Source organism: Rhynchophorus ferrugineus, unplaced genomic scaffold, assembly GCF_030347505.1.
Source record: "Rhynchophorus ferrugineus isolate W39M unplaced genomic scaffold, kcgeb_rfMv2 rfM2, whole genome shotgun sequence".
Lineage (NCBI taxonomy): Eukaryota > Metazoa > Arthropoda > Insecta > Coleoptera > Curculionidae > Rhynchophorus > Rhynchophorus ferrugineus.
The window spans coordinates 46,370,814-46,397,680 of record NW_027472581.1 but is presented as its reverse complement, the minus strand read 5'-3'; the positions used below and the strand labels follow the sequence as shown (position 1 = coordinate 46,397,680).

General features: G+C 30.6%; 1 protein-coding gene and 1 long non-coding RNA gene across 2 annotated transcripts in view; one reads left to right on the top strand and one right to left on the bottom strand.

The window, feature by feature from the left end:
* Nucleotides 1-589: 589 nt before the first annotated feature.
* LOC143191040 (uncharacterized) lies at nucleotides 590-22,499 on the bottom strand. The gene is made up of 4 exons (XR_013004384.1): nucleotides 22,090-22,499; nucleotides 19,861-20,036; nucleotides 813-1,107; nucleotides 590-740 (listed from the first exon to the last, which is right to left on the bottom strand). It is a non-coding gene; the product is annotated as an uncharacterized LOC143191040 (long non-coding RNA).
* Nucleotides 22,500-22,698: 199 nt separating this feature from the next.
* Nucleotides 22,699-26,867, top strand: part of sog (chordin short gastrulation) — a 91,620-nt gene continuing 87,451 nt past the window's right edge. Inside the window, exon 1 of the mRNA XM_076395689.1 lies at nucleotides 22,699-23,120. Coding sequence (XP_076251804.1) covers nucleotides 22,991-23,120 — 130 coding nt within the window. The 5' untranslated portion in view covers nucleotides 22,699-22,990. The remainder of the gene's footprint in view (nucleotides 23,121-26,867) is intronic.

The following is a 26,867-nucleotide window of genomic DNA, read 5'->3' as shown; positions in this document are numbered from 1 at the left end:
TATCACTGTATTTGTTCTTAGTTCCTTAGGTTCCATCATTCGTGAATTTTATCTTCAATGTGACTGATTTAGATCATCCAAACCAAAGGTGTTATTAATTATTTCTGTTTCCAGCATAAAAAACTATATATACGAAATGAATTATTAATAAATATTATTACTAATAAAATCTAATCAATTTCTATTCCAACGTTTACCTTCTTCCATCAACTTTTATTGTCTTAACACTATTTTATTATCATCTTGCCATGAGTGCCCATTGGTATATTGGTTCCCCTGTCTTCCTTGATTTCATTATATGCTTTTAAAAATCGTATTCTTTCAAAAGTAATGTCCGAAAGTTCCATTAGACCCCTTCGTGGATTATCTTTACAACATTTAAATTCTATATTACCCAAGAGTGTATGAAAGAATATTCTACATCTCTCAAAAAGCTGCATATCTCTACACTTTCTATGAATACTATTCAGAATCTAGCGACTTCGATACTAACAGTTTCCTCTGAAATAATTGTGCTAAATTATGTTTATATTGAAAAAAACTACTCTATTACTACTATCTTTATATATTTCATATATTTGATTTCTGATAAAGATAACAATATAACAAACTGATCTTGATTCGTCACCCTTTTCGTATTAGGACAATTTCTTTTCGGAGAATCCAACATTATATTTTTCAGTTTTTGAGATATATCAATGACCGTGTTCCACACTAATATTTAGAGCACCTGCAACACGCTAAAAATATTTTTAAAGACCACAGCAACTTAATATTTAATTACTATTATATTACATTACAAAAATACTTACCTCTCTAACGAATTGGCAATGGGGGGCCTCTATTATCTGGTTCCTGTTCAAATTAACTGATTAGAGATGCAATCTGTTCTGTCTGGCTTCGGCATTTTCAATCAGAGTAACAATAAACAGCGATATGACATTCATGCGGTAAAGCATCGTTTGCCGGTTTATAACCTGCAGTTATTATAACTAATATTTGGAAGAATTTTGCAGACGTTTGACAACCGGACTACTTTTCCAGGCTGGTTCGGTTACATGTTCGAATTTATCAGATCGGATTTATCAGGATTGTATCTCTTTTTAACTAGAATAAAATAAGATGGAAAATTTTGTCTGATTCTAAAACGAATTTACAAATTGCGGCAGGCAATACATTAAACATCTTGACGATGTGAGTTCACTGTTATTTTAAATATGCTATAGGGTTGTGCTAATAAGAGCAATCTGAACACTATTTAGCATAAGTTAACAACAAAGTATTGAGGAATTCTAATAAATATTCAGTTTAGATTGTAATTTTCAGTAATATCACTGGGATAGATCATGTTATACACTAAAAGAAATAATAAAATAGATGGAATATGAACAAACAACAAAGGTATCTTTCTAATGTCTATCTGCAAGATAAAGCTCGCTCGCATATCGCAAAGTCGTCAGTCTTGGCAATAATTTGGAAACACTTAAGTGAATATTTTACCACACCCGCCGTATTAACTTGACGTTGCCCCTAATCACTAGCTTTTACTAACTTACTTTTACTACTTTTACTAATTACTAATTATAAGCTTTTCTTAAATGAAACCAAACTAATGTGTCTCCATCATATATAAGAATAGGTAATAGTGCTGGAAGAGTATTTCAAGAGTCTGCCAGATCTCAGCTCAAGGACTTCAAAAATTAAGCCATCAGAACAAGTTTCATAAAGTTGGAGTAAATATTAAAATATATTTGTAGGGTATTTATATAGAGTAGAGAAAAAGTTCCGCTACCAGTTTCATTGCGCGCCATCTTGGTTATGTGATGTTTAGCTCAGTTTCGCTTTAACCATTGTGTTGTGTAGAGATACAAATTTTATTATGGATAAATATACGCCACAAGAATGGGCAGAAATAGTGACAATATTTATTGAAAATAATCGTTAAATTATTGCCACTCAGCGGAAATTGCGTCAATGGTAGCGGGACTTTTCCCCCATGTTGTATGTGTAATGCAATTTAATAAATTATAAAATTGATAAAAGAACAGAAGAAATTATATATGCCAAAACACACTTATCTGACTTGTTTTTAATGGACTGTGTAACATTTATTTTTCGTACTATTTTAATACACTACTTAAGATAACAAATAAAAACAAATAATGATAAAATAAGACGACCTTTAGTTGATTATGCAGATTATATCGTAACATTCCAGTAATGTTCAGTTTCTATTGTAATTTTTATTACAATCTTTATAGCGCCAGTTATCCTATAACATGAAGAAATATGTTTCGTCTACAGCTAAATGCAATCAAATCCCTATAAAAGTCATGTATTTTGAATAAACTTATAATATTCAAATTTTTTCACATTAAACTTAAAATATATAACACAAGTTCACCTAAACTATACAGAACATCATTTATATTAGATCATTGTATGTATTCTCTTTTTTTTTTTCACTTTATATAAGGGTCTATTAAGAAAACTTTGAAAACAATTGATACGACATATATTAATTAAAATATTTTCCATTATTTTGTACAATTTGTTCCTATATTTCTTACAACATAGCGATACCGAATCAAAAGAACGATGGTTTGGCGGCGATCCAATCATTAATCCATTTCCGATCAGCATTTCGTTACCATGTGAAAAACGGGCTCTGCTACATCGATCTGGAGAAACTGTAGCTTGAAATCAGTATGTCTGAGGAGTACGCTTGGTGTTGCAGGACGTTCGAGCTGCAACAGGGTATTCTTCACAACCCTTTGTGGCCACTACTTTTATACGACTACTTTCATTCGTGACTAGTTCATTCAACTATTTCTCGCGACTACATGACTATTTCAATGGATTGAAATAGTCGTTAATAGTTTTATACTGAGTAGTTTTAAATGTTCTGACTTTGCCATCCTAGTTTTAATCTTCAAAGTGATGTGCTGAATTTACGCTTATATATAAATATATGATTTTATGTTTTATTTATTATATTATTGCAAAAAAATAAGGTATATTAACATAGCAGTCTTTGGGAAGTCTAATTTTCTATATTTTTATTAATTTAATCGGGTAACAAGAAAAATACTTTGAATGATCATAGTAAAATTCTTTTGACTTATTTAGTTATCTTATCCTGAAATAGTTGCCAAAGGTCTGATTTATATTGAATTTTACAAGTTTCTCGATGTTTCTCCAGCCTTTCGAATGGTAAATATTCTTTAATTTTAAAAATATTCTACAAAAATATTTGACAATAAATAAAATTATAATTTTCTTTAAATATGCGATAATTAAATACTTGATAAAGATTTATTGAGAAAATACGATAACTCTTAACCTCTTAAAATATTCAAAATTAAAATGATCTTTGAAACATAATAGAATCCAGCAATTATAGCTTTCGTTTTCTTTCCAAAAGTTAATACCAAATACACACATACTCATACGTACATCTTTATCTCACTTGTAACACGGATGAAAAAAAAACAAAAAATATTTGTAAACACACATTCAAATAATATAGAAATAAACTAATTCTATTATGTCATTGCTACTTTCCAAATATTAAAACATAATGAAACATATTAGGGGTTCTTTAAAATGAACTGATCTCTACCACACCGAGATCCAAGTAAATATATCGGTCCTTTTCTCTCCCATAGAAGGAATTCGTACGTCTCTGTCTGAAAAAAATATTCTAGGAGTGCACTGAAACAGTAATTAATATTTTCAGTCGATTACTTTTTTGGCTATCAATTAGTTCGACTGTTTTGCGACTATAAACTCTTTCAACTATCTTCAGTCTATAGTACCCAACTCTATTAAATACTAATAGTAGTATTCAAGTATATTTTTTCCAATAACTCCGGCTAAACCACTATATAGCGTTTAACAAATTTGATTTCCCTGATCAAAATACATGCAACCGCCTAATATTCGTGAATGAAAATTGTGTATAAATAAAAATTGTAATATGTTATGCTATATACGCTCAAACGTTGTCATCTACGCCAAATCTAACACCAAATCGTACTTACACACTCGGTCCAAAATAATTATGAGATTATCAGTAACGCCGACTATTATCACATGAGCCAATGTGTGATAACACTCAACGCACATCGCAAAAACTCTAAAAACAAAATCAAGATATAAATAAGAGTCCTTAAAATGTAAAGGTGTGAAATAAAGGTGACTTGAAACTTAATTACGTATGAGACAAGATCATTCGTTATATAATATTTGACAATTTATTCAAACAATTCGACAACATCTAGAGCAAATGCTTCAAAGACTACGATACCGAAACCGATAAGGCCTTTAACAAATTCGCCGCATTCAGATCATCAAAATAGCATGGGACTAGAATAAATAAATATCAACCTTATTTCAAGCTACGTACGTTAAGCAAATAGAATATTATTAAATCACACAGATCTAGTAAAAAATAACCTAACCCAAGCTAACAAAATTAGATAATATGAAATCATTGCGATACTAGTTCGCTAAACTCAAGGATACTCCGTGAATCATTTAATGATTTTATGCAAAAAAAATCTGAGATATTATTGTAAATTCTATTTTATATATGCTTCCTACATAAACTCGATGTTACATAATAAATACGAGTGACTGTCAGTACGTTTCAACGCATAATAACTAGAAGTAACACAATAATTTTCAGTATCTCTATAACAGGTCAATTGAAAAGTCGCCGGCCTACCATAGTAAAACACATTTTTTTGGCAAAATTAGTTTTTTTTTATTCAACATAAAACGCTTCTAGGGTGATACACTAATTATAGAGACCCTCCAACTTTTCGACCATTTTTGTAGTACGATTTGTCCTTTGCTTCAAAATAGGCCTCAGTTTCGTCGATCACCTCTTTATTCGACGAAAATTTGTTCCCAGCGATCATTCTTTTGAGATATGCAAACAGGAAATAGTCGCTGCGGCCAGATCTGGAGAATACGGTGAATGAGGAAGCAATTCAAAGCCCAATTCATGGATTTTTGCCATCGTTTTTACTGACTTGTGACACGGTGCATTGTCTTGGTGAAGCAGCACTTTCTTTTTCATCAAATGCGGCCGATTTTGGCGATTTCGTCCTTTAAACGGTCCAATAACGCTATGTAATAGTCGCTGTTGATGGTCCTTCCTTTTTCAAAGTAGTCAATGAAAATTATTCCATATGCATCCCAAAATACAGACGCCATAATCTTGCCAGCCGACTGGAGCTTTGGAGCCTGTTCATCGTGTGCAGTCCACTCGGATGACTGTCGATTGGACTTCGGAGTGATAAGATGGAGCCATGTTTTATTCATTGTCACATATAGCCGCCAAAAACTCGGGTTTATTACACTTGGTCATCTTCAAACACTGCTCCAAATAATCAACTCCTCGTTGTTTTTGATCAAAAGTGAGCTCACGTGGCACCCAATTTGCACAGAGCTTTCTCATACCCAAATATTCGTGAATGATATGATGTACACGTTCAGTTGATATCTTTAGAGTGTCTGCTATATCATTCAGATTCAATTTACAGTAATTCAAAATCATTTTGTCGATTTTTTAAATGTTTTCCTCGATAACCTCATTTTTGGGAGTCCACTGCGTTCACGTCTTCGGTGCTCATTTCACCTCGTGTAAACTTAGCATACCAATCCTTGATGGTTGATTATCCTGAGCAGTGTCTAGAAACTCGGCATCAAGCCAAGTTTTTGCTTCAACTGTATTTTTTCCCCTCAAAAAGCAATATTTTATCAACACGGGAAATTCCTTTTTATCCATTTTTTTCACAATAACAAAAGTTGCTTCACTCAAAATGCTATAATTCACAAACTAATGATCCGACAGCTGTCAAATTTATACACGCATATTTTGAGGCTTAGGGTTAATTAAAAAACATATAAATTGTATTCTAGCGCCATTTATGTGTCAGACCAGGGACATTTTTGAATTGACCTGTTATACTAATCGGCTTAGGGAAAATTTCGGCCTCCCTTTTTGAGGAAAATAGAGACGTGAAACTTGGCATGAATAAAGCTTATATGGAGGAAGAGTTTTTAGGCCTAAAATTTTTGTGTAATATGCGCTACCTATAAATTCCTAATAATACCCAATAAATTCCATTAAAACGAAATACGCCCAAATCAAGCAAAGAGGATTTTCATTGGACTGACCGACACTGTAGATTATTCGTCATTTCTGTTATACGAAAATCAACCACGGATGCTTAATTTTTAACGTCAAAATCTGCCAGCGGTGTACCACAAAATGCCTATAGGCAATTTTGAATCCGAATATAAACCCCTATATTTTACCTTTGAAAGGATATTAAAACGGAAAGTGAGTATGTTAAAACATTATTAAGTTTGGATAAAAATCGATTAAGTATAGTACGATATAGTAAAGTTATATTTTACATTATTTGTAGAAAGAACAAGTAGAATGTGTCCACTTTATCGAAACGTATATGCAGCTGTGAAAGAGAATCTTACATATTCAAAAATTTCATCCAAAGATAGATTAACAAAATTCGAGAATACAAGAATCGTGTGTCTTCTTTGTTTACAAGATATTTAGATTTTCAAAACCTTTTGATTTAATTTGATGTCTGGTGAAGGAAAAGAGAAAAATAAAAATTATTCTTGCTTAAGGACTGTTATTAATTGACATAGTTCTGGAAGCAAAGCATATCATAGAATTCTAAAGGTTTTAAAACTTTTCCATAAAGTTTAGTGGTTTTAAATTCTGATTCAAATTTATTTATAATATTTACTTTAGTAAATACATTTCTTAACAAAGCACTAACCGAATACTGTAGATAATAAATACCTTAATTTGTACATAAGGAGTTAAAATGAATTTGGCAAAGGACATTAACTATTATAATATAGCTTTATTGAACTTTAATTCCTTATGTATAGGCAAGTTGTTAGTTGCCACGTGGGCCATAAAACAAAGTAGAAAGAGTAGATAATTGAAAACCATACAAGGCAAATTAAAAATGAGCTATCCGCAAAGTGATCGAATACTGCAATAATCAAAGAAAGATGCAGTTTTATACTTTAAATTTAGGTAAAGAATTTATTTATTGTTTTTGAAATATATTTTTTAGGAGACAAATATGGATAAAAGATAAATATTATATGAATGTATAAATAAATGAATAAATAATGAATCGCAAGGAGGCATGAGGTGAAATGCCATTTCATGTCGTAGTATTGCAACACTTGGGTGATGCCAGAACGAGATACTGACTCAAAAGAACAAACCATTTGATGCTAGTAGTGTAGTGTGTAATGATGTGAATTTAATAGAAAAAGTAGCAGTGTTAATACATAGAGATTATTAGACCAGAGGCTAAGTTAGAACCGATGAGGCCTCTTAGATGTATGCCTAGATTTAGGCTACTGTAAAGATAAATTGTAGATTAGTCGGTAACGGCTAGTAACAATATAATAAATATTGTTATAAATGATTTAAAAAATCAAAGAGCTGCCATAGAGGGTTAGTTTACAGATATTTTGGAAAACACCTGGAACCGCTAAAATTGAATGCAGTTTCTCTGAAATATATATACTGGTGTTGAAAAAAATTATACTGAAAATAAAGTAATTTTTTCTATAAACCATAAATTCCTAATAACTATTATACAATACAGTTCCGAAAATTTCTAGTTTATAACCGAAAACTTATTACCCCTGTATATGTTTGCTGAATATTTTCAAATATTCTCTGTCTTATTTGCCAAAGTGACATCATGTAATCTACAATTATATTTGATATCATATTTACAGAAAGAATATTATATCATTGCATTTTAATATTAGGTATTTGCATTTATTTTAATAAACGATATTTATTAGTAAAAATGTAAATGAAAAGTATCAAACACTTTTATAAGCTAATCATTTAATTAAATTGCATTTTCAACGTATATCAATCCTGCCCAAGCCTGTCAAACACTTTTGGAAGGTTATACCGATCTTGCTTTATCATATCCCAATGTCCAAAATATTTTGTAAAATTACATCTTAAGTTTAGTCATTGTTCGTTGGTTACTTAGCTATAAAAATTAATAGTTAATAGGATAATTCGTTGGATTATTAGTTCATTTAAAGCTTTATCGCAACCCCATAAGTCCCTGTAGGCTTTATAACAGACTTATAAAGCAATCTATATAATTTTAGTTTAAATTGGGAGTATTTTTCTAATCAGTACGTTTCTTTGATTTTAAGTCTCATCTGATCTGCTTTTTGTCCAACTATGAATTTTGATGGCCACAACATTTTTGAACCCTTTTGGTTTGGAGGACAAAAAAGTTTGACGACAATGAATTGTAAAACTAGATGGACGAAAACCCAACCGAGACTCTCAAAGAATTTTTAACGTTTACATGTAATGGAGAAGATCCAATAGAGGGAAGATAGCTAACACACGAATTGGCGATGAAAAATAGATATACTATAACAACCTTAAATACAGAAGGTCATGGTTTACTCCAGGAGAACCATCCCCATCGATACCAAAGTGACTATTGTAGTACATATGGTTGGATCAGAAAGATGTAGTTTATAAAGAGCTGCTAAATTTAGACTATAATCGAATGAAACTATTAGTTCAGTTATCTACCGACGTGCATTAAACAAATTGAATGCCGTATTGTTATAGGAAAGACTAGCAATAGCGAATAACACACGCAAAGTAATATTCTTGCAGTAACAACGCTCAGCTACACGCTTCAATAGCTGAAGTGATAGCTTCAATAGTAATATAGATATATTGTTTCAACTTGATTAAGAAGTTCTGGCGCACACAATGTATTCGCCAGACATATAGTCATATTATAAAATCCTCAAGTCACAAGTGATATTGCTACATTAACACATTTTTTGATATCAAATTATCTAGCGGGTGATACACTTTTATGTGCGTTAAAATGCATTATTTGAACATGTTGACATAATTTTAATGTTGTAATTCAAATACTGGTAGAAAAAGAGAAAAATGTAATATGGTTAATAATACATAATATTTTGGAAAACAGTATTCATGATTTTTCGCAATAATCCTTTAAATTTGGAATTTTAAATGAATTCACAGTAATTCCCAAAGACCAACACACAACAAAGAATGCATCAGACGACAAACGTACAGTAATGAAAACAAAATTTATAAAATTCACTTAATCTATTAATGATTAATATTCTATTCCATTCTGTTAAAATTAAAAAATCGTAATAGTCAGCTATACTTATTAATAGTCATCAGCCGATAGAAATGGCAATGTAAATGGAAACATAAATAATCCAAATTCAATCGGGTATATAACAGAGGATTTTACGTGCCACTAAGCCCTAATAAAATCATTAATTTCTCAGATATTTCAAACCTATTTGTTCGGATTTGATATTAAACTAAATATATTTATACCTTTTGTATTGTACAGCAAATGGACAACGCGCAGGAAATCAGAAAATTAAATAGGACCAAAGGATACAAACTTGTATAGGTGTTGTTAGTAACTTAAGCTTAAGTTAGTCTAATATTACACATGGACTGAAAAGTTTCGGGCCTAACATATAGATTACGACAGTTTCATTACATTCACCGCTTTTTTAATTAGTACTAGCCTTCAACAAAAAGCTGTCAAAATTTCATGATATTCTACTCATAAGTTTGTGAGCTAAAAGTGACATTACATCTGTCATTTTCAAAACAATGGATCAAAAACTATTTCGTGTCTTAAATTCTTAATGGGAAAAAATACCGTTGGCATTGAAAAGTGTTACAAGGACTCTGCTCCATTAGAAACAACAATAAAACGTTGGTTTGTTGACTTCAAACGTGGTCGTTGGAGAGCAATCCATGAAGCAGGACGCTGTGGACGTCCAAATGAGGTAGTAACACGAAAGTGAAGTTGCGTCAGTTAACTAACTTCGTAAATATACCAAAAAAACTTGTTGGTTTTATATTATATCAGCATTTGGCATCAAAGTGGGTGCCGCATTTGCTCATTGTTGGCCAAACACAAGAACGTGTCGATAATTCAAAGCAGTGTTTGGTCAGGTTTAAACGTAACAAACCGGAATTTTTGCGTCGATATGTAACGAAGCAACATGGATCCATCACTTCACTTCGAAATCAAAACGATCGTCATCTGAGTGAACAGCAATTGATGAACTTCATCCATAGCGTCCGAAAGCACAACAATCGACTAGAAAGGTTATGGCCTCGGCATTTTGGGATGGTGACTATCTTAAGAAGGGAAATCCCATCAACAGTGAATATTATATACCGTTATTGGATCGTTTTTTGCCGAAATTGCAAACAAACGTATATGGCAAAGAAAAAAAATTTGTTTCATCAAGACAATGCACCGTGTCAAAGTCAATTAAAACAATGGCAAAACTACATGAATTGAACCTTCCAATTGCTCTCATGACCACCATATTCACCAGATTTGGCTCCCAACGACTACTGGCAGTTTACAGACCTCAAAAAAATGCTCCCCAGTGAGAAATTTCACTCGAATGAAGAGGTTATCGTTGAAACTGAGGTCTATCTTAAGACAAAAGATAAATCGTTCTACAAAATGGTACTGAAACGTTAGAGCGGCACTGGAATGATTGTGTGGCTGTTGATTACATTGACGAATAAAGCCCTCACTTTCCTTGTGAATTTATCCTCGTTATTGAAGAACTGTTTTTGAGAGGGATGGATTACTAGTCAGTTGGATGATTTAGTACAAGCCCGTATTTGCACATCATAAGTCCAAACATAATTTATAATTACTTAATTAACCAAAAATTTTGATCTCAAGCCAAATTTGAGGTACCTTCCGACTAACCATATACTCTTAAATTTGAATCAGTTTTTTGTCTAACGTGATGTTATTGATCCAAATGCAAAAAAGTATCAAATGATTATATCAAATAGTAATATATCAATATACACTTACGATTGTATTAACTCTATGTAATAAAAGATGTTATATTACAACAAAAACTTTTATATTGTCCTATTATAAGTAATGCGGAAATGCAGCTAGATAGCTAAGAACGTCTCTGGTTCGAATCCTACCCTGTGCTTGATTGATGCACATTGTTTACAGGCAACAATATAAAAACTCGCGTACAATAATAACCTCACTCACGCCTGAAACTAACTAAAAATCATTCATTGGTTGATCAACTTTACCATTTGCCAGATTAGCATCCCATAACATGTAATCGTGAGTTCACGACATCTGGAGTCAATAGATCTATGCTTAAAGTCTAAGAAGGTGTCAAAGTATATCATTAGAACCTATATACCTATATAAGTAACGACATTTTTTTAAATTACGTTATATGATATTTAATATTCTTCAAAATAGGTTTCTTGAACATTCATTTATTTTCTCCCAATTTACATCAATCACGTGTACTAGAAGATGTCAATTCCTCTGAAACTCATCAAAAGCTGCCATCATGTCGCAGACGGCTTCGAATGGTATTGTTCTACATGAAAAGAAACATTTTGCCGAGGCTATACTATACGTGTTTGTGTTTGTTACGTGTTTGGCAGTGTAGTGTTGAGATCAGTGGAATGGTCTTTCTACTAAATATGGAACCAATGACTGACCAAGTGTGACTACTGACCAAGTGTAAAATAAAATGAGATAAGTAATAATAAATCTCAATCATGCGAAGCCGAGGTGAAGTTGTATGTCCATTTCAGGCAAATTCTGATTGCTAAAACGATGGACAACCCACGGTCATTGATTTCAAAATACAATTAAATATATTACTAATGAGTTAATCAACCTACCTAAATCTAAATCCACCACCTTCTAAATTTAACATACGTGTATATACTTTACCTGTTAAAATTACCTTGCAATAATAAACAAACATTTGTTTATATAAAATAATATATCAATTAGCTAGTTTATAAATAATATTCCAAAAATATATTCACTTATCGTTGATATTACCCGGAAACTTGTGACTCGATAAATGTGACCTACTCTAATGTGAAACGTTTGAAGACTAGTTGCCAAGTAAAACAAGTTTTGACATTGCCCTTCATGCTATTCTGGTCATATCTTCAAAACACTAATTTAACAGATTTCAAAATAATTTACCCATTCATTATAAAATGTAAAAATGTTTTAGTATAGTGAATTATTTAAGGTACGTAGAAGTGTACAGAATAATATTATATGAATAATTATTATATGACATAATTTTCTCTAAAACATTTTTAAGAGAAAACTACTTTTCATGAATTAAATAAAAATTATATATATAGAATACTTTAATGATTTGATGATTTAAATAAGACAGCTTAGGTTCTTGCATATATCTTGCACAGCAATACCTATTGATGAAAATGCAAAATTGAGTAAGTGTAAAACTCATTAGTTTTGATATTTCTCCACACAAAAATAGCAATTTTCATTAACACTACCGAGTTTTTTGATGTATGAATCCCTCATGGAATCAAGGAATCATGAACGCTCCTCAATCATAATTTACGTTATTCCATTTAAAGAATTATGCGACCAAAGCCAATCAAATCCCTTTAAAAATTTATAATGATACCTTCAAAAGTAAAGATTTTTGTTTTCACATGTTTAATGTAGTAGAAAAGGTCCAAAAGGAGGGGAAATAGGTAAGATACAAATTGACTGAAAATGCAATTTCGGTGGCGTATTGTGACTGGTAGGTAGACATAGACAAAAGTGCAAATTTGTGAATATCATGAGATCAATACGGTGTTTACAATATTGGTTATTACAAGTTGCTAAAGCCAAATTAAAATATTACTACAGATGCCTACCTACGTCAATTGAAAAATTGAACGACTTATTGTTACAAAAAAGACCAGCCCAAAAAGTCGATTAATTTTGACGACCTTAAGACAGATGGAGTCACCTGTAGTATATCACAACAGACACAATTATGGAACGTTTTATGGAAACCCTCCTGCTTCTAAAATTGGTAATTTGTCTTTGGATATTTGAAACAAGCACAAAAGTTAACTGATCACATAATAGTTTGCTTCGGTTTGAACGATTGAGTTCCGATTCATCAACTTTGACGATATAATACATCTTAATATGCAAAAGCCATGGATGTTTTTCTTCCAAATAATACTACCTACAAACGATGTTTTCTAAAAATTGAAATAATCTAAATAATTTTACCCACTATTTTAATCTAACATAAATAAAACCTATTAAATATCAGAGTTGACAAATACAAAAATTATATTATTTTAATAAGACCAGATTTATATTTGTACTATTAAAAAACACTAGAATGGTTGACTTTTGGATACTAAAATTATTAGCTTAACATTGATTGGAGTAACTTTTCTTATTTGATTATTATATGAAACAATAGGTAAACAAGAATTTAGTGTAAAAATTAAAAATTGTTTTTAATAAGGAAAAATACTGTTTAAATCCTATATTATCACCACAAAGTATGTTAATCTGGAGTTTTTTCGAAAACATTAAAAAAACCAAAAATTGAGCATGCCTAAGTTAAGAGGGTGGTTCAAATATGATCGAGACAAATAATCTGACACGTTTATTTATTATTGAAAAACTTTACAAAAATTTACAATTTTTCTAGATATTTTCCCTCACTAGTTACGCATTTTGTCCATCTTTCCGGAAGCTTTTTGATGCTGGTATCGAAGAATTCTTTGGCTAACTCGAACAGCCATGTGCACACGAACCCCTCTACCGCGTTGTCGGTGTTGAATCTTTGAACTCTGAGAGCTTCTTTCAGTGATCCAAACAAGTGGTAGTCGCAGAGTCATAAATCCGATCTGTAGGACTGTTCCTCCGTTTCGAACGATAAGCGGGTTTCACGTGTATTTTCAGAAGGCTAGAATAGTATGCAGCATTAATGGTACGTTGTGTGCGCAGGAAATCGACGTACAGCACGCCCCGGTCCCAGAACACTATACGCAGAACCTTACCCGCGGACCTCGTTATCTTTAGACGACATCTTGCTTTCGGGAGTGTATAAGATTCGCGTTAAAAACCGTACCCCTAACGCGTCAGCAAGCGATGACAAAGTTTCAACTGCGTAAATTTTTGTTTGAAGTTCAACAGTTTAGGACCCCATCGCGCCGTTAGTTTGCAATATTGAAGGTGTTCGTAGATGATAGACTCTACACTACCAATACTGATGCCGAGTCCAGCCGAAATGTCTCGAACATTCATTCTATGGTCCTCCAAAATGACTTATCCTACACGGCGAATATTGGCTGGTGTGATGCTGGTTCGCGGACGACGATCATGCGGCTTATTCTTTGAATTCTTTGGCGCATTGAATCACGGCAATCTTACACAGGCACCCACTACCGAACTGATTTCGCAAACGCAGAAAAATTTTCGTCTTTTTAACGCCTTCCCACACTAAGAAACCAATGACAATACATTGCGCTACGGCGGTCGGCACTTGACGTTCACTCATGATCGTAACACGCGCCGGAAACATGCGCTCCCGACAAAAACTATGCCACACTGTTCGTAAGGGACCCAGCTATCACATGCTCAAGCCACGACCTTCAAAACATATATAGGCGCCATCTACAGCGTTTGCCTCCATCATATTTAAACCACCCTCGTATATTCAAAGTGGATAATGCATCATCAATTGTTTCAAGTGTCTACTACTCCACCAAGATGGTGCTGTTGGGCCGCAAGATTTTGTACCTTCTTTACTAAATCTCGTCAGTGTTGACGTGCGTAGTTGTTCAGGCATCGGAAAATGTTGCTCTTCTATTTGTCAGGTCGCTTTTGATTGGTCCGTTTAAACTTAGTCCACATTTTTTTCGGATTTAATCACTGTATCTTCCATCCAAAAAATCGATTTCTCGTCAGAAGCATGTGAGTAATTATTTAACTTTTCATTCGACAGACAATCAACAAGAATTCGGCAGACATTTCGATGTCCAAACCAATGTAATCTGCGTATCTGAATTTACTCGTCAGCTGTGCTAATAACTTCATTTCTATTCAAACTTTTTTTTAATATATTTTAAAGTCTCCTTTTACCAACTATGGATTTATCTGGACTGGGCCTAAAGTTTAACGTGGGCTCCGAACCACGGTCCTCAGCATTAAGCCTACCCACTGGTGAGTGACCAACTTTAGAAATCATCCGAGAAGACATCCGGTCTTACCCAGCCTGGTTATTGGCGTGACTGTGATTATTTTCCTTGTCGGATTTTACACTCTTGCCTAGAACATTCACAAATTTTAAATAATCACAAACATAAATTTACGACCATGCCCCAGCAGGATTCGAACCCGCGGCTATCGCAACAGTAGGAGGACCATGCCATCGCCTTTACCACTGCGCCACTAAGCCGGCTTTGTTCCAACTTGGAGCGAAACATTAAGAATTTGCCTTAAACAAAGAATTTGAAAGACCTCAAGATTATAGATATCAGACTGTAACAGTGTCCAAGTGTCGGAACCATACAAAAGGATTGACGTATGGAAGAGGCTGATTTTTTCATACCGGGCCAGAAACAACCAGAAACGACTCAGGTAAAATAAAAATAATTTCTTAATAACCGAGGAATCATAGGTCCATTTCTACACATCTAAATCGATAGCTGAGTCGACGACTCGATGAAAAACTTTTCAAAATTGAATTGATTCTACCAAAACGTTACTGAAAATTTGGACAAGAATTTTGGATCAATTTTATAGTAATTTAAATGGGAAACCTATTTATATTAATAATAAAAATTAATTCCAAAATATTTTCACCAATAATTTAAGATATAACGTTTATTATATAATTTTTATACAATATTTTTTCCAAATAAGCGGAAGGTCAACAAAAAATTTAACAAATCGTCCCCACCATCGCAACAAATTGTTATCGCTTCTTGCGTCTTCTACAGAGGTTAATCAAGAACATTATACACCCTCCATACAACAAAATTATGGGTTTTTCCCAAGTTAACTAAGGGCCCAAACCGCCACTTATTTCAAACCGTGAACTGTGAAAAGAAGTGTACTATTGGAGCAGGTAAACATTTAAAAATCGGATGCGATTTCCGTGTTGCTCCTTTGACTTCTGAACAAAAATTACCTGTTTCAGGTTACACACAAATTGTACAAATGCTATACATTCTTTTATAGATGATGGTTATAAAAATGAAAAAAATTTTATTGCTATAAAAAGTATATAAAAAGTGAATAAAATACAGTAAACATTATTTTAAAATTATTATTCCTGAAGGCAGTGGGCTCAACAAGGTTTTCCAAAGAAATAAGCTGTCAGTCTGAAGCTGTCATATTTATAATTTTAGCTATTGTTGGATAGATAAACACATTTTTTTTTGATTGCATAGGTGACCAGCTGGTAATTTCCTTGCTAATGTAGAACTAGTGTTATGATTTTCGGTGCCCGTAAAGTTAATTTTGGGATTACGAGGACCCCAGCAGCGAATGGATTCACAACTTTTAAGGTATGCGGAGGGGTTAGCTGCTGGACAGCAACGCCTCTAGAAAGAATTTGTGGTAGGATTTTTGGGATTGTGCTCCCTCTGCAATTAATTTTCTCCAAAGGATCTGATATATTCCTTAACCGTTGGAGTGCCGGTTTCCCCATGTATTATCGATATGTCGATGAATCGGAGAACTTTCTATTGCACTACTTAAAGTTTGTCCATCTGTTCTTAGCTAATGTACCTGGACCAGATGTTTAGCGGCTTATAGAGCAAAACTTTGATTGGTAGAAACAAATTGCATTTTCTGTAAAAGAGAGAGTAAAGGACGGAGGCGACTCATTAGCCTTTTGTGATAATACATTTTATTGATTTGTTGGTGTAAATTACATACCTCTACAGTTAAAATGGAAACCGAGATATATGGCCTTTTGTCGCTATAAGATTGAATATTTTTCCACTCTTAGCTGGTCAGCCCGTATGTCTCTCTTTCTATAGAATATGACTAACCATGAATAAATGAAAAATATACTTCCAGTTATTAGTAAATTGAAAATAAAATGAAAAACTTTTAATTAGAATTAGAACAACATTATTAATATTTGTATATTTATTGAAAAATAATATACTAAGTAGATCAGATTACTGAATGCTATGTCCACAAAATATTACGTCTTCCTCCCTACCACTTCATTTTTAATCTAATTGAGATGAAATGGGGTATTGCAAGGAATTATTAAAATAGATATTCAGGTCGAGGAGGATATTCAAGCCAGAACTGTCTGGATTTATGGAAAGAGGTATTGTCGAAAATAACACCTTCGGTTTGTGTGAACTTGATCAGACACATTGAAGAAGGAATTGACAAATGGTAGAATCTTGGGCGATAGATCGGAAATAAACAGCTAGGTTATTAACTTGATTAGTGTTTCTAAAAGTGACAGTAATTGAATAAAATTTATTTTGGTTTATGATTCAATGCTGAAATTACCAAGACTGGGTGATGAAAGAGGAAACAACTAAAGATCAGTAAACAATTTAACGTCCTGGTAAAATCGTCCACCTTGCTTATTATCTTATCTCCAAAATTTTCAGGAAAGTAGTCGAAGTGGGATTGAAGAAAATGTGCTTTTAGACTCGTTAGGCAACCTAAAGCTTGAAATGCTCTTAGCATTCTTTTAGCGATTTATTTATATTTAAGATCCTCATTGATTCCTAAAAATTATGAATGTCCATATGACCAGCTTAAAAGTAGGACCCGTCGTGGGCTTGAATAATTGTTGGTCAACTGTTTAATGTTTGGTCCGACGAAAACGCCTTCATTCACCTTTACTTCTGAAAGGTCTGGAAATTTAAAACTATGTATTTGAAGCAATCTCAATCTTTCGGAAGAGATTTTACAAATTATTTCTTAATTTATAACTTTATGTAGAGGAACCATTTCTTGGAAGACGTTCTTTTCACCAATTTTAAGTTGTTTCGGAAGCCAACACAACGGCAAACAATCTTTTTGGTCTAGTGATTTGCTCAGTTTCTGCATTTGCACTAACACAAGCAACAGTTGTTCGAGCAACATTTATAGAATTTTAAAAACACAGCACACCTTCCAACCATTGATTTCACATTTTAATTAGCGAACGATCAATTTTGAATGACGTGTAAGAATGGAAGTACAAAAATCGCCGTTGTGAAGCAAAACTGCTTTAAAGCTTCTTTTTGATGAATCTATGAAAAGGTGCCTTTATGCTGTATCGTAATTTCCTGACGTCCTAGAATTTTTTTCATATTACTTCTATATTACTTATATTTTACTTATACTTATATTGGAAAATATTAATGCAAACTACAAATGACATTATAGTTGTCTTTATCTAACCGCACCTGTACCCCAAAACATATTCTAAAATTATATAGATTAATCAATAACAATAATAATATAATAAACTCATTTAAACAAATAATTTAACCAAATAGTTTGATATTGATTTTTTATTTGCTCTCCAAAACTACAAATGAATTGACTAAATAATAATAATCACAAATATAAAGACACACCTACACTGGAGGGAATCGAACCCACAACTAATGCAGCAGTAAGGGGACTCTCCGCTTGACTATCTCAGCTACTAAGCTGGTAGATAAAAATTACTTGCTAATTTAGGAAAACTAGAAGAAAGTAGTAAAGGTATATAATAAACTTATCTAAACATATGGGATGATGCTTTCTCATTGCCTTTAACTGCTTATTTTCAATAATTTTTATATTTTTCTACCCATAATCTAGCTATAAATAAAAATGGCGTTCATGTGATATATTGTATATATTTGAAATGGTTACCAGCAATAATAACAGTGTCTTATGATATCTATTAATTTAGAACTGGTATTAATAGCGTCGCTGTACAATTCACTTTTAGCTTCAACGATTAATATTCAAAGGCATTTGATCAGGTGATCTAAAAAGGCTATCCACCTGTCCACAAATAGGCTGGCAAGTTTTGGTTTAACGACTACTAAAACATTATTTTAAAACCTATTCTAATGGAGTTTTTTTAATTAACAGTTAATAATTTCATAATAATTAATATAACCTTAATACTTAATAATAATAATCTTACGGTTTTATAACATTTTATGAAATTATTTTTAGCATAATTATTTCAATATAAATATGTATGGATTGTAATGGAATATTAAGTAGGTTTAGCATTAATCAATAATTAAATAAATATCGTAAATACAGAATACAGAAAAACCTCAAAACTATTCAGTAGCCTTATTTCATTTAAAATCACATTTAAATGGTGTTAATTACCTGTTTGGTCTGAGTCATGTAATGCCAGTTAAATAAAATTCTAAAATGTGATGAGAAATAATCCGTAGTAATCTAATAATTTACATAATAAGAAAATAATTACGTAGATGAAATAAATTGATTTATTTTAAAAATAATATTCATTTAACCCCCATTATTAATAATTATATGTTATATATGATTAATTGTTTTTAATTTATTATTCAATATGTAAATTAGTTTTTATACACCAAACTTATTATAATATATTAAATATAAGTAAATATATTATTAGTTTCAAATATTTTATTTCGATTTATAAAAGTCAAATTAATTATAATTTTAGTTTGTATATTATATAATCAATATATAATTGATTGATAGTTCATTGATAACATACTATATAATAATTAAATATAATATACATGTGTATAAAAAGCTTAAGTAGCTAAAATGTAAAAGCTGTAGATAAAATTATTCCAAATATAATAAATATAAATTGTAAACTTAAACTACCATAATTCTAAATAGTTATATAAAATATATTATTTATAAAATTTAAATTAATATTAATTATACAAACCGGCTTGGTATTCGCAATAGTCAAATTGACAAGACGGTGTTCCTACTACTTGGGTATTATTGTAAATGTATATTTGTAACTATCTATACGGCAAGATTAAAATCTTAGGAAATCAATCTCAATCGAGTCAGTAACCAGGCTAGGTAAGACCGGATGTAAGTGGTAAAAAGAGGACTCTAAAAAATCAGAGTAAAATATTTATATAGTCATAAAATATTAATTTTGTAAAATAGTTGGTACATCTATACTGAATACAAATAGTATGTATACATCAAATAATAAATATAATCTATACATTCTAGATACAAATTGTTCTAAATAAATCAACGTAATATTAGTACAATATAATTGAAATAATAAAAATGAGAATATTTAAATATATTATAAATATAAACTATGTTCAGTAATATTTCCTGTGTTGTGAAGTATTAACATCATTACTACAAAAATTAAGTAAAAAACCGATGGGATCTCTTAAATCGATACCTATTATAGTATAAAGAAATTGTAGTATAAAGAAATAACGACTAACAGTGTATTAATTAAAAGAAGTTATATTTGTTAAATTACAATACTTAATATTAACAATAATAGTAAAGAAAAATAATGCCGATTTATCAAAATAGGTATTAAAATAATTGATAATCAAGTAATAATTAATTATATATAAAAATGAGATATATTTATTATAACAATTTATATATGTATTGTAACGAAATTGTTATAAAAAAATATTTAAAATTAAAATAATTTATATTGTATAGTTTATAAAATGAAGTAATATACATTTTATTTTATTTCTTGGAGAAAAACAGTATCTTTATATTATATATATATATATATATATATATATATATATATATATATATATATATATATATATAATATTATAAGTATATAGATATATATATATATATATATAGATATATATATACATATATGTATATATATATATATACATATATATATATATATATATATATATATATATATATATATATATATATATAAAATTATAATTTATATTATATTATATATAAAATTATTATTAATTAATAATTTATATTTATTTTCACGCCACAGTCAATTCCAAATCCAATTTAAAATATATCATTTGTAGAATAAGTAAAAATAAACTCTATTTTGCTTCTTGTTGAACAAACAGTACATTTATCATAAGACTAAGTATTATGAGCGCATAAAAAAATTATATCTATAAACTGTTATAACTAAATTAATTCACAAACTGACTTTGTTAACATTAGTATTAATTAAAAAAAGGTTGCTAATAACACACCAATATGTTATTACACAATAAAGTTATTAAAATAATTAAGTTAAGTAAAAATTATGTATTAAAATGAGATTTATTTATTATATCAATTTATATCATAAGTATATTTAAAATGAAATTATTATTAATTAATAGTATTTATTAAATTTATATTTATTTATACGCCATAGTATTAAGACAATTTAAATTGTATGATTTATAGAACTACTAAAAATAAGTTTTATTTTGCTTCTTGTTGAACAGACATTACATTTATAATAAGACTAAATATTATGAGCGCATAAAAAAATAGTTCTAATCTATAAATTGTTATAAATAAATTAATTTAGAAACTGACTTTGTTAACATTAGTATTAATTTAAAAAAAGTGGCTAATAAAACACCAATATGTTATTACACAATAAAGTTATTAAAATAATTAAGTTAAGTAAAAATTATATATTAAAATGAGATGTATATATTATATTAATTTATACCATATGTATATTTAAAATGAAATTTTTATTAATTAATAATATTTATTAAATTTATATTTATTTATACGCTATAGTATTAAGACAATTTAAATGGTATCATTTATACAACTAGTAAAAATAAATTTTAATTTGCTTCTTGTAGAACAAACAGTACATTTATAATAAGACCAAATATTATAAGTGTATGAAAAAAATAGTTCTAATCTATAAACTATTATAAATAAATTAATTCAGAAACTGACTTTCTTAACATTAGTATTAAGTAAGAAAATGAGTTGGTAAATAAAACACTAATATGGTGTTGCACAACATAGTTATTAAAATAATTAAGAGTCAAGTAAAAATTATGTATTAAAATTAGGTATATTAATATTGAATATTATGTGTGCATAAAACAAATAAATAGGTCTATAAAATCTAAATATTAATTCTTATAAATAAATAAATTCAGTAACTTACTTTGTTAACATTACATTAGTTAATAAAATAAATTGGTAAATAAAACACTAATATGTTATTGGTTGCCAACTTAATATTAACCATCAAGTAAGTGTGAAACTATTTAAAACTGTTTAGCGACGTGCTTTTTTATTTATTGAAGCGAAAAACAATATAAATATTTACATGTCCCAAAACACTATTTACTATAAAACTGTATTCTGTTGACGACATTTGATGTATTTATCAAAACACAAAACTAATATATCGGACTAAGAGAAAACCGAATTGTTATTAAAACCCAGCTAGATATATCTTAACTTGATAAGATAAAAATAACCGATTACCCCAATTACAGTGTATTTAAAAAGAAACGAAAAAGCAGGACTTATTTTCGCCAGTATTGTTCGACAACTAACCTCGACGCAGTGCCCCAATACATAGGATAATGATCAGAATCGAGCCACTTAACGCCATGGACAAAAAGAATCGTGGATCAAAGATGACCAATCAATGGCCGGCATAGTTCACCGTCCAACCCAACTCACCACTACCACTTCACGAAGACAGACCGCCAAGATTATCCTTAAGGATTGTAGCGGGAAAGAGCAGCCACCCGCATCAGAGTAGGGGAATCTACATAGCTACACACCGCACTTTTCTCGTTCAGTATAGCGAGTGCTTGCGTAGCGTTTGAAACACAAATATTCGTCTTACATAAATAGATTTTTGGCTTCGTTTTTTTTTCGCGATGATTTTTACTACATAATATTTATTTATTTGATTCAATATTCTTGTATTCAGTTATATTGACTTACGCTGTGGTTCGACTAATCGCGTTATATAAAAATATTGAAATTAATCCTTACCGTTGTGGTCAGTGCCAGTGTTTCTATCCATTCGATTTCGTCATTTGAACACGATGGATCTGCTGAGATACCTTGCCATATACAGTGCCATATTCGTCCCTTGTTTCTTCAGTTTAGCTTATGCCAGGAATAAATCACCTCTTAAGGACGAAGATGCTGTGTTAACAAAAAATAAAGGAGCTGGTAAGTCCATTCAGTATTTTCCCACAATTGTTTTAGTTGTGTTTAACGTAACATAAAATAAAAATTGACGATTTTCTGTTTTGTTCATTTATATACCGGCAAAAAGCACACGATTAGGCTTCTAGGTTACATCAGTCCGATACATAGAAAAATAACAGACTGGTACGATAACATCATTAAATAATTATTTTCATCGATACATATGTTTTTAACGTATAATATTTTTTATTTCAAGGAAATAATCGTTTATTCTGTTGCTAGTCATTTTCTTTTTCTTTACTAAATCAACAAGTGGTCAGTGCATAACAAAACTTGATATATAAACATCAAGTCAAAATATATGACGTTTGATGCGACGCAATGTAATATTATCAAATTAAAAATATTGTTTGTTTCTTTTTTTCATCACCATTGCCATTTTTAAATATCAGTGGACAGAGGCAACGTAAATATAAGCAATAAAATCTGGCACAGTCGTCAATACATTTTATTCAGCATATTAACTATTTTAATAAAGTGATGTTTTGATTGTGTATTAATGAATATATTGAGGTTAGCGCTTATATTAAATATGTGCGAAATTTACAGTCAACATGGAACTGAAACAAAAAATACATTAATAATTTTATGATACATTATAATTATTAAATTAATTCTATATACTAATATAAATTTACTTTTGGAACATTTAAAATATGTTTGGGCAAGACTTAATTAACCCAACTGAATTAAATATCTAATTTTATTTAAATACGTTCGTCGATTTACGATAAAAATTTAATCGAAAAGAATACAAAATCAAAGCTCTTATTGTATAAAAGAGATCAGCTTATTTGTCAGACTTGGCGCCATCAGATTATCTATTCCGATCGATGCTTCTCGCCTTATTTAACAAATTAAATTTACTTTTGAATTACGAAATAACGAATGTATTGTGGTGAAGTAATAATAAAAGAATCGTAATATTGTTGTATTATTTTCTTTATAAAAGGAAGGTTAAGTGTAATAAAGATGCGTGCGTGTGTGTGTGTGTGAACGTGCATCAATGCGATATTTATTGCTCTAGCGCCAGTATAAATATATACAACATAAGTTTTATCAGCTTGCTGTGGAGAAAAAAGATATTCCTTCAATTATTCTTGAGGCGCTAACCTCTGACCCGTAACGCCAATTTCAACATAAGTTATTAAACATTATTTATTATGTACTTTCTGCAGTTATCCAAGGCTAGTACTGGTCGTATATGACTTAACGTAATTTATATCTTACATAGATTAGCTAACAATACTTCATCATGTTTAGAAAAAACATAAAACTCTTCAAATAGTTCACCTAAATAAGTCGTTTTGGCGTCAGGTAAAAAATGTCTTGATTCTGACACTTAATAGCTTTATAGCCGTGTAAGTGAGAAATTTACCACCGGTTTTTCCCAACAGTTTAAAATTTTTATCATACACCCGGTTATATTTTACACCTGTACTATTTCAGTCAAAACCCCAACAAATCGTAAAACCCGTCAAGTAAAAATTGACATCTGTTTCCATTATTTCTCTTCGGCGGTCCATAAAGGTAAATAAATAAGTCTTTGATTAGTTCGAATCTCTTTTGATGCCCATCAAATTTACGCTAGACGTATCGGTCGTAGTTAAACAATTCTCGGTGCATATACGACTAAAACTAAAGAAAAACAACATTGTAAATCCTGAACGAGATAACTTAATTACCAGACTCAGTTTTCCTAGATCGTGTTGTTTTCATTAGCGTCTCGTTCTTTTCAATTATTCTATCCCAAGTTCAAAAGGATATAATGTACCTGTTCGATATCACGTAAGACATATTGTTTTTAAAATTAAAACGAAATGATAATAAAAATTGAAGTGCGCTTTGTAACATATATCTCCGTCAAAACGTGATTTATTGTCGATGGTCAAAAAAATTAATATTCCGATCAGATTATCATGTTAAAATTGAAATTCATAATAGCGAAAACATCTCATTTTCTTATTGTTGCGGGAAATCCATTATTGAATCGCTAATATAATTTTCCATCGCTTTATATTGTCTAGAAAAAGCGTTACGTATTTTAGCGGTAAATTTACACATTTTTGCCCTTGAACCAACTTAAATTTACTCCAATTGATAGCACTCGTAGAATTTGTAGAATTTATATTCCGATCAAAAAGTAGTAAGACTTTTGGAAGAAATCGCAAACCGATTATTTACTTTCGCGAATTTTCAATTGGTCCTCTACAAAGTAATTTCCCATAGATTATGCTAACGCTGTTTCACAATTTTCGAAAAAGTAGTTGAGTTCTACATTTCTGGAACCTGGAGAGAACATCGCGAATTATCACTATTAATTTTTTTTTAATTTATTTTCGTTTATGTTAAATATATTTATGTCCAGTTAATTGAAACTTTGTTTACTATAATTTCAGATTTATCATTCAAACAATATTACATCTGGTATATATTTTTCTCCAATTATGTTCTCTTTCTTGCTCATAAAGGTTTAATGCTTAAACTAAATATTATTTGTATAATAATTGTAACTGCCATCGTCAACCATCAGCTGCAATTATTTTTCGAATTTATATTTTGACGATTTAAGTAACAAAATACAGATTCGGTGAATGTTTCTGAACCAGAGACCATCCAAATATGGATGGTGCTTCTAGTAAGACTCAGAACATTATATAATAAATAGAACTATAACCAATATCATATAACAATCTTAAATTATAAATGCTTTATTAGAAGAATTACTCTAAACTCATCAAAAGGATAATATTTTACCCGGCTTTTAGACACGCTATTGTTGTAATTCGAAGAGTCTATAGATAGATAAATGTGTAAATTCGAACAAGGAATAACCCAGTAATCACGCCAGTAATCTGGCTGGGTACAGCTAAGGTGTCTTCTGGGTGTTTTCTAAGTTGATCAGTCGCCAGTCGGTAGACTCAGTGCCGTGGACTGTGGTTCAGAGCCCACGTTAAGAAGTAGGTCTAGTCCAAATAAGCCCTCGTTGATAAAAAAGAAGACTTTAAAATATGATTATAATATAGATATTTTAATTCTCGACACAAATGACATTTGTCCTTAATTCCAATGATAATTCTACGTAAATGAATATTTAAATATATTTTTTTTTGTTATATTTTACTAGATGATACTGTATATGATATTTGGTATCTAAATCAGGCCGGGTAAAGTTGTCTTCTGGGATGATTTTTAAGTTGACCACGTTAAGAAGTAGATCTAGTCCAGATAGGCCCTGGTTGATAAAAAGAAGATTTTAAAATATAATTATAAAACATATTTTAATTCTCGACACAAAAGACCTTTGTTTTTAATTTAGTGATCATTCTACATAAATTAAATATTATTTTCTAATAATCTAATTTTTTGTTATATTTTACAAGATGATACTGTATATGATTTTTGGTAATCACTGTACATAGCATTAAACAAGCGACCCCGAACACGTTTTTTCGTTTTTGAATAAAACCTTTAAATATGAACTCGTACCGAAAATCGTAAATCGACTGTTTCTAATTTCGGAAAATTGCTATGAAACACCTTTCATTAAGATCTATTTTTATAGTTTGTCGACGAATGACTGGCCGGTGTACTATCAGTTGTAGTAAACTCATCGACGGGCGGGTACCATTTTGGCAATATTACCGAGCGGAAATGACGGCTTTTTTAATATTCTACTTTTTAATGACAAAAGATTTCACATTTAGC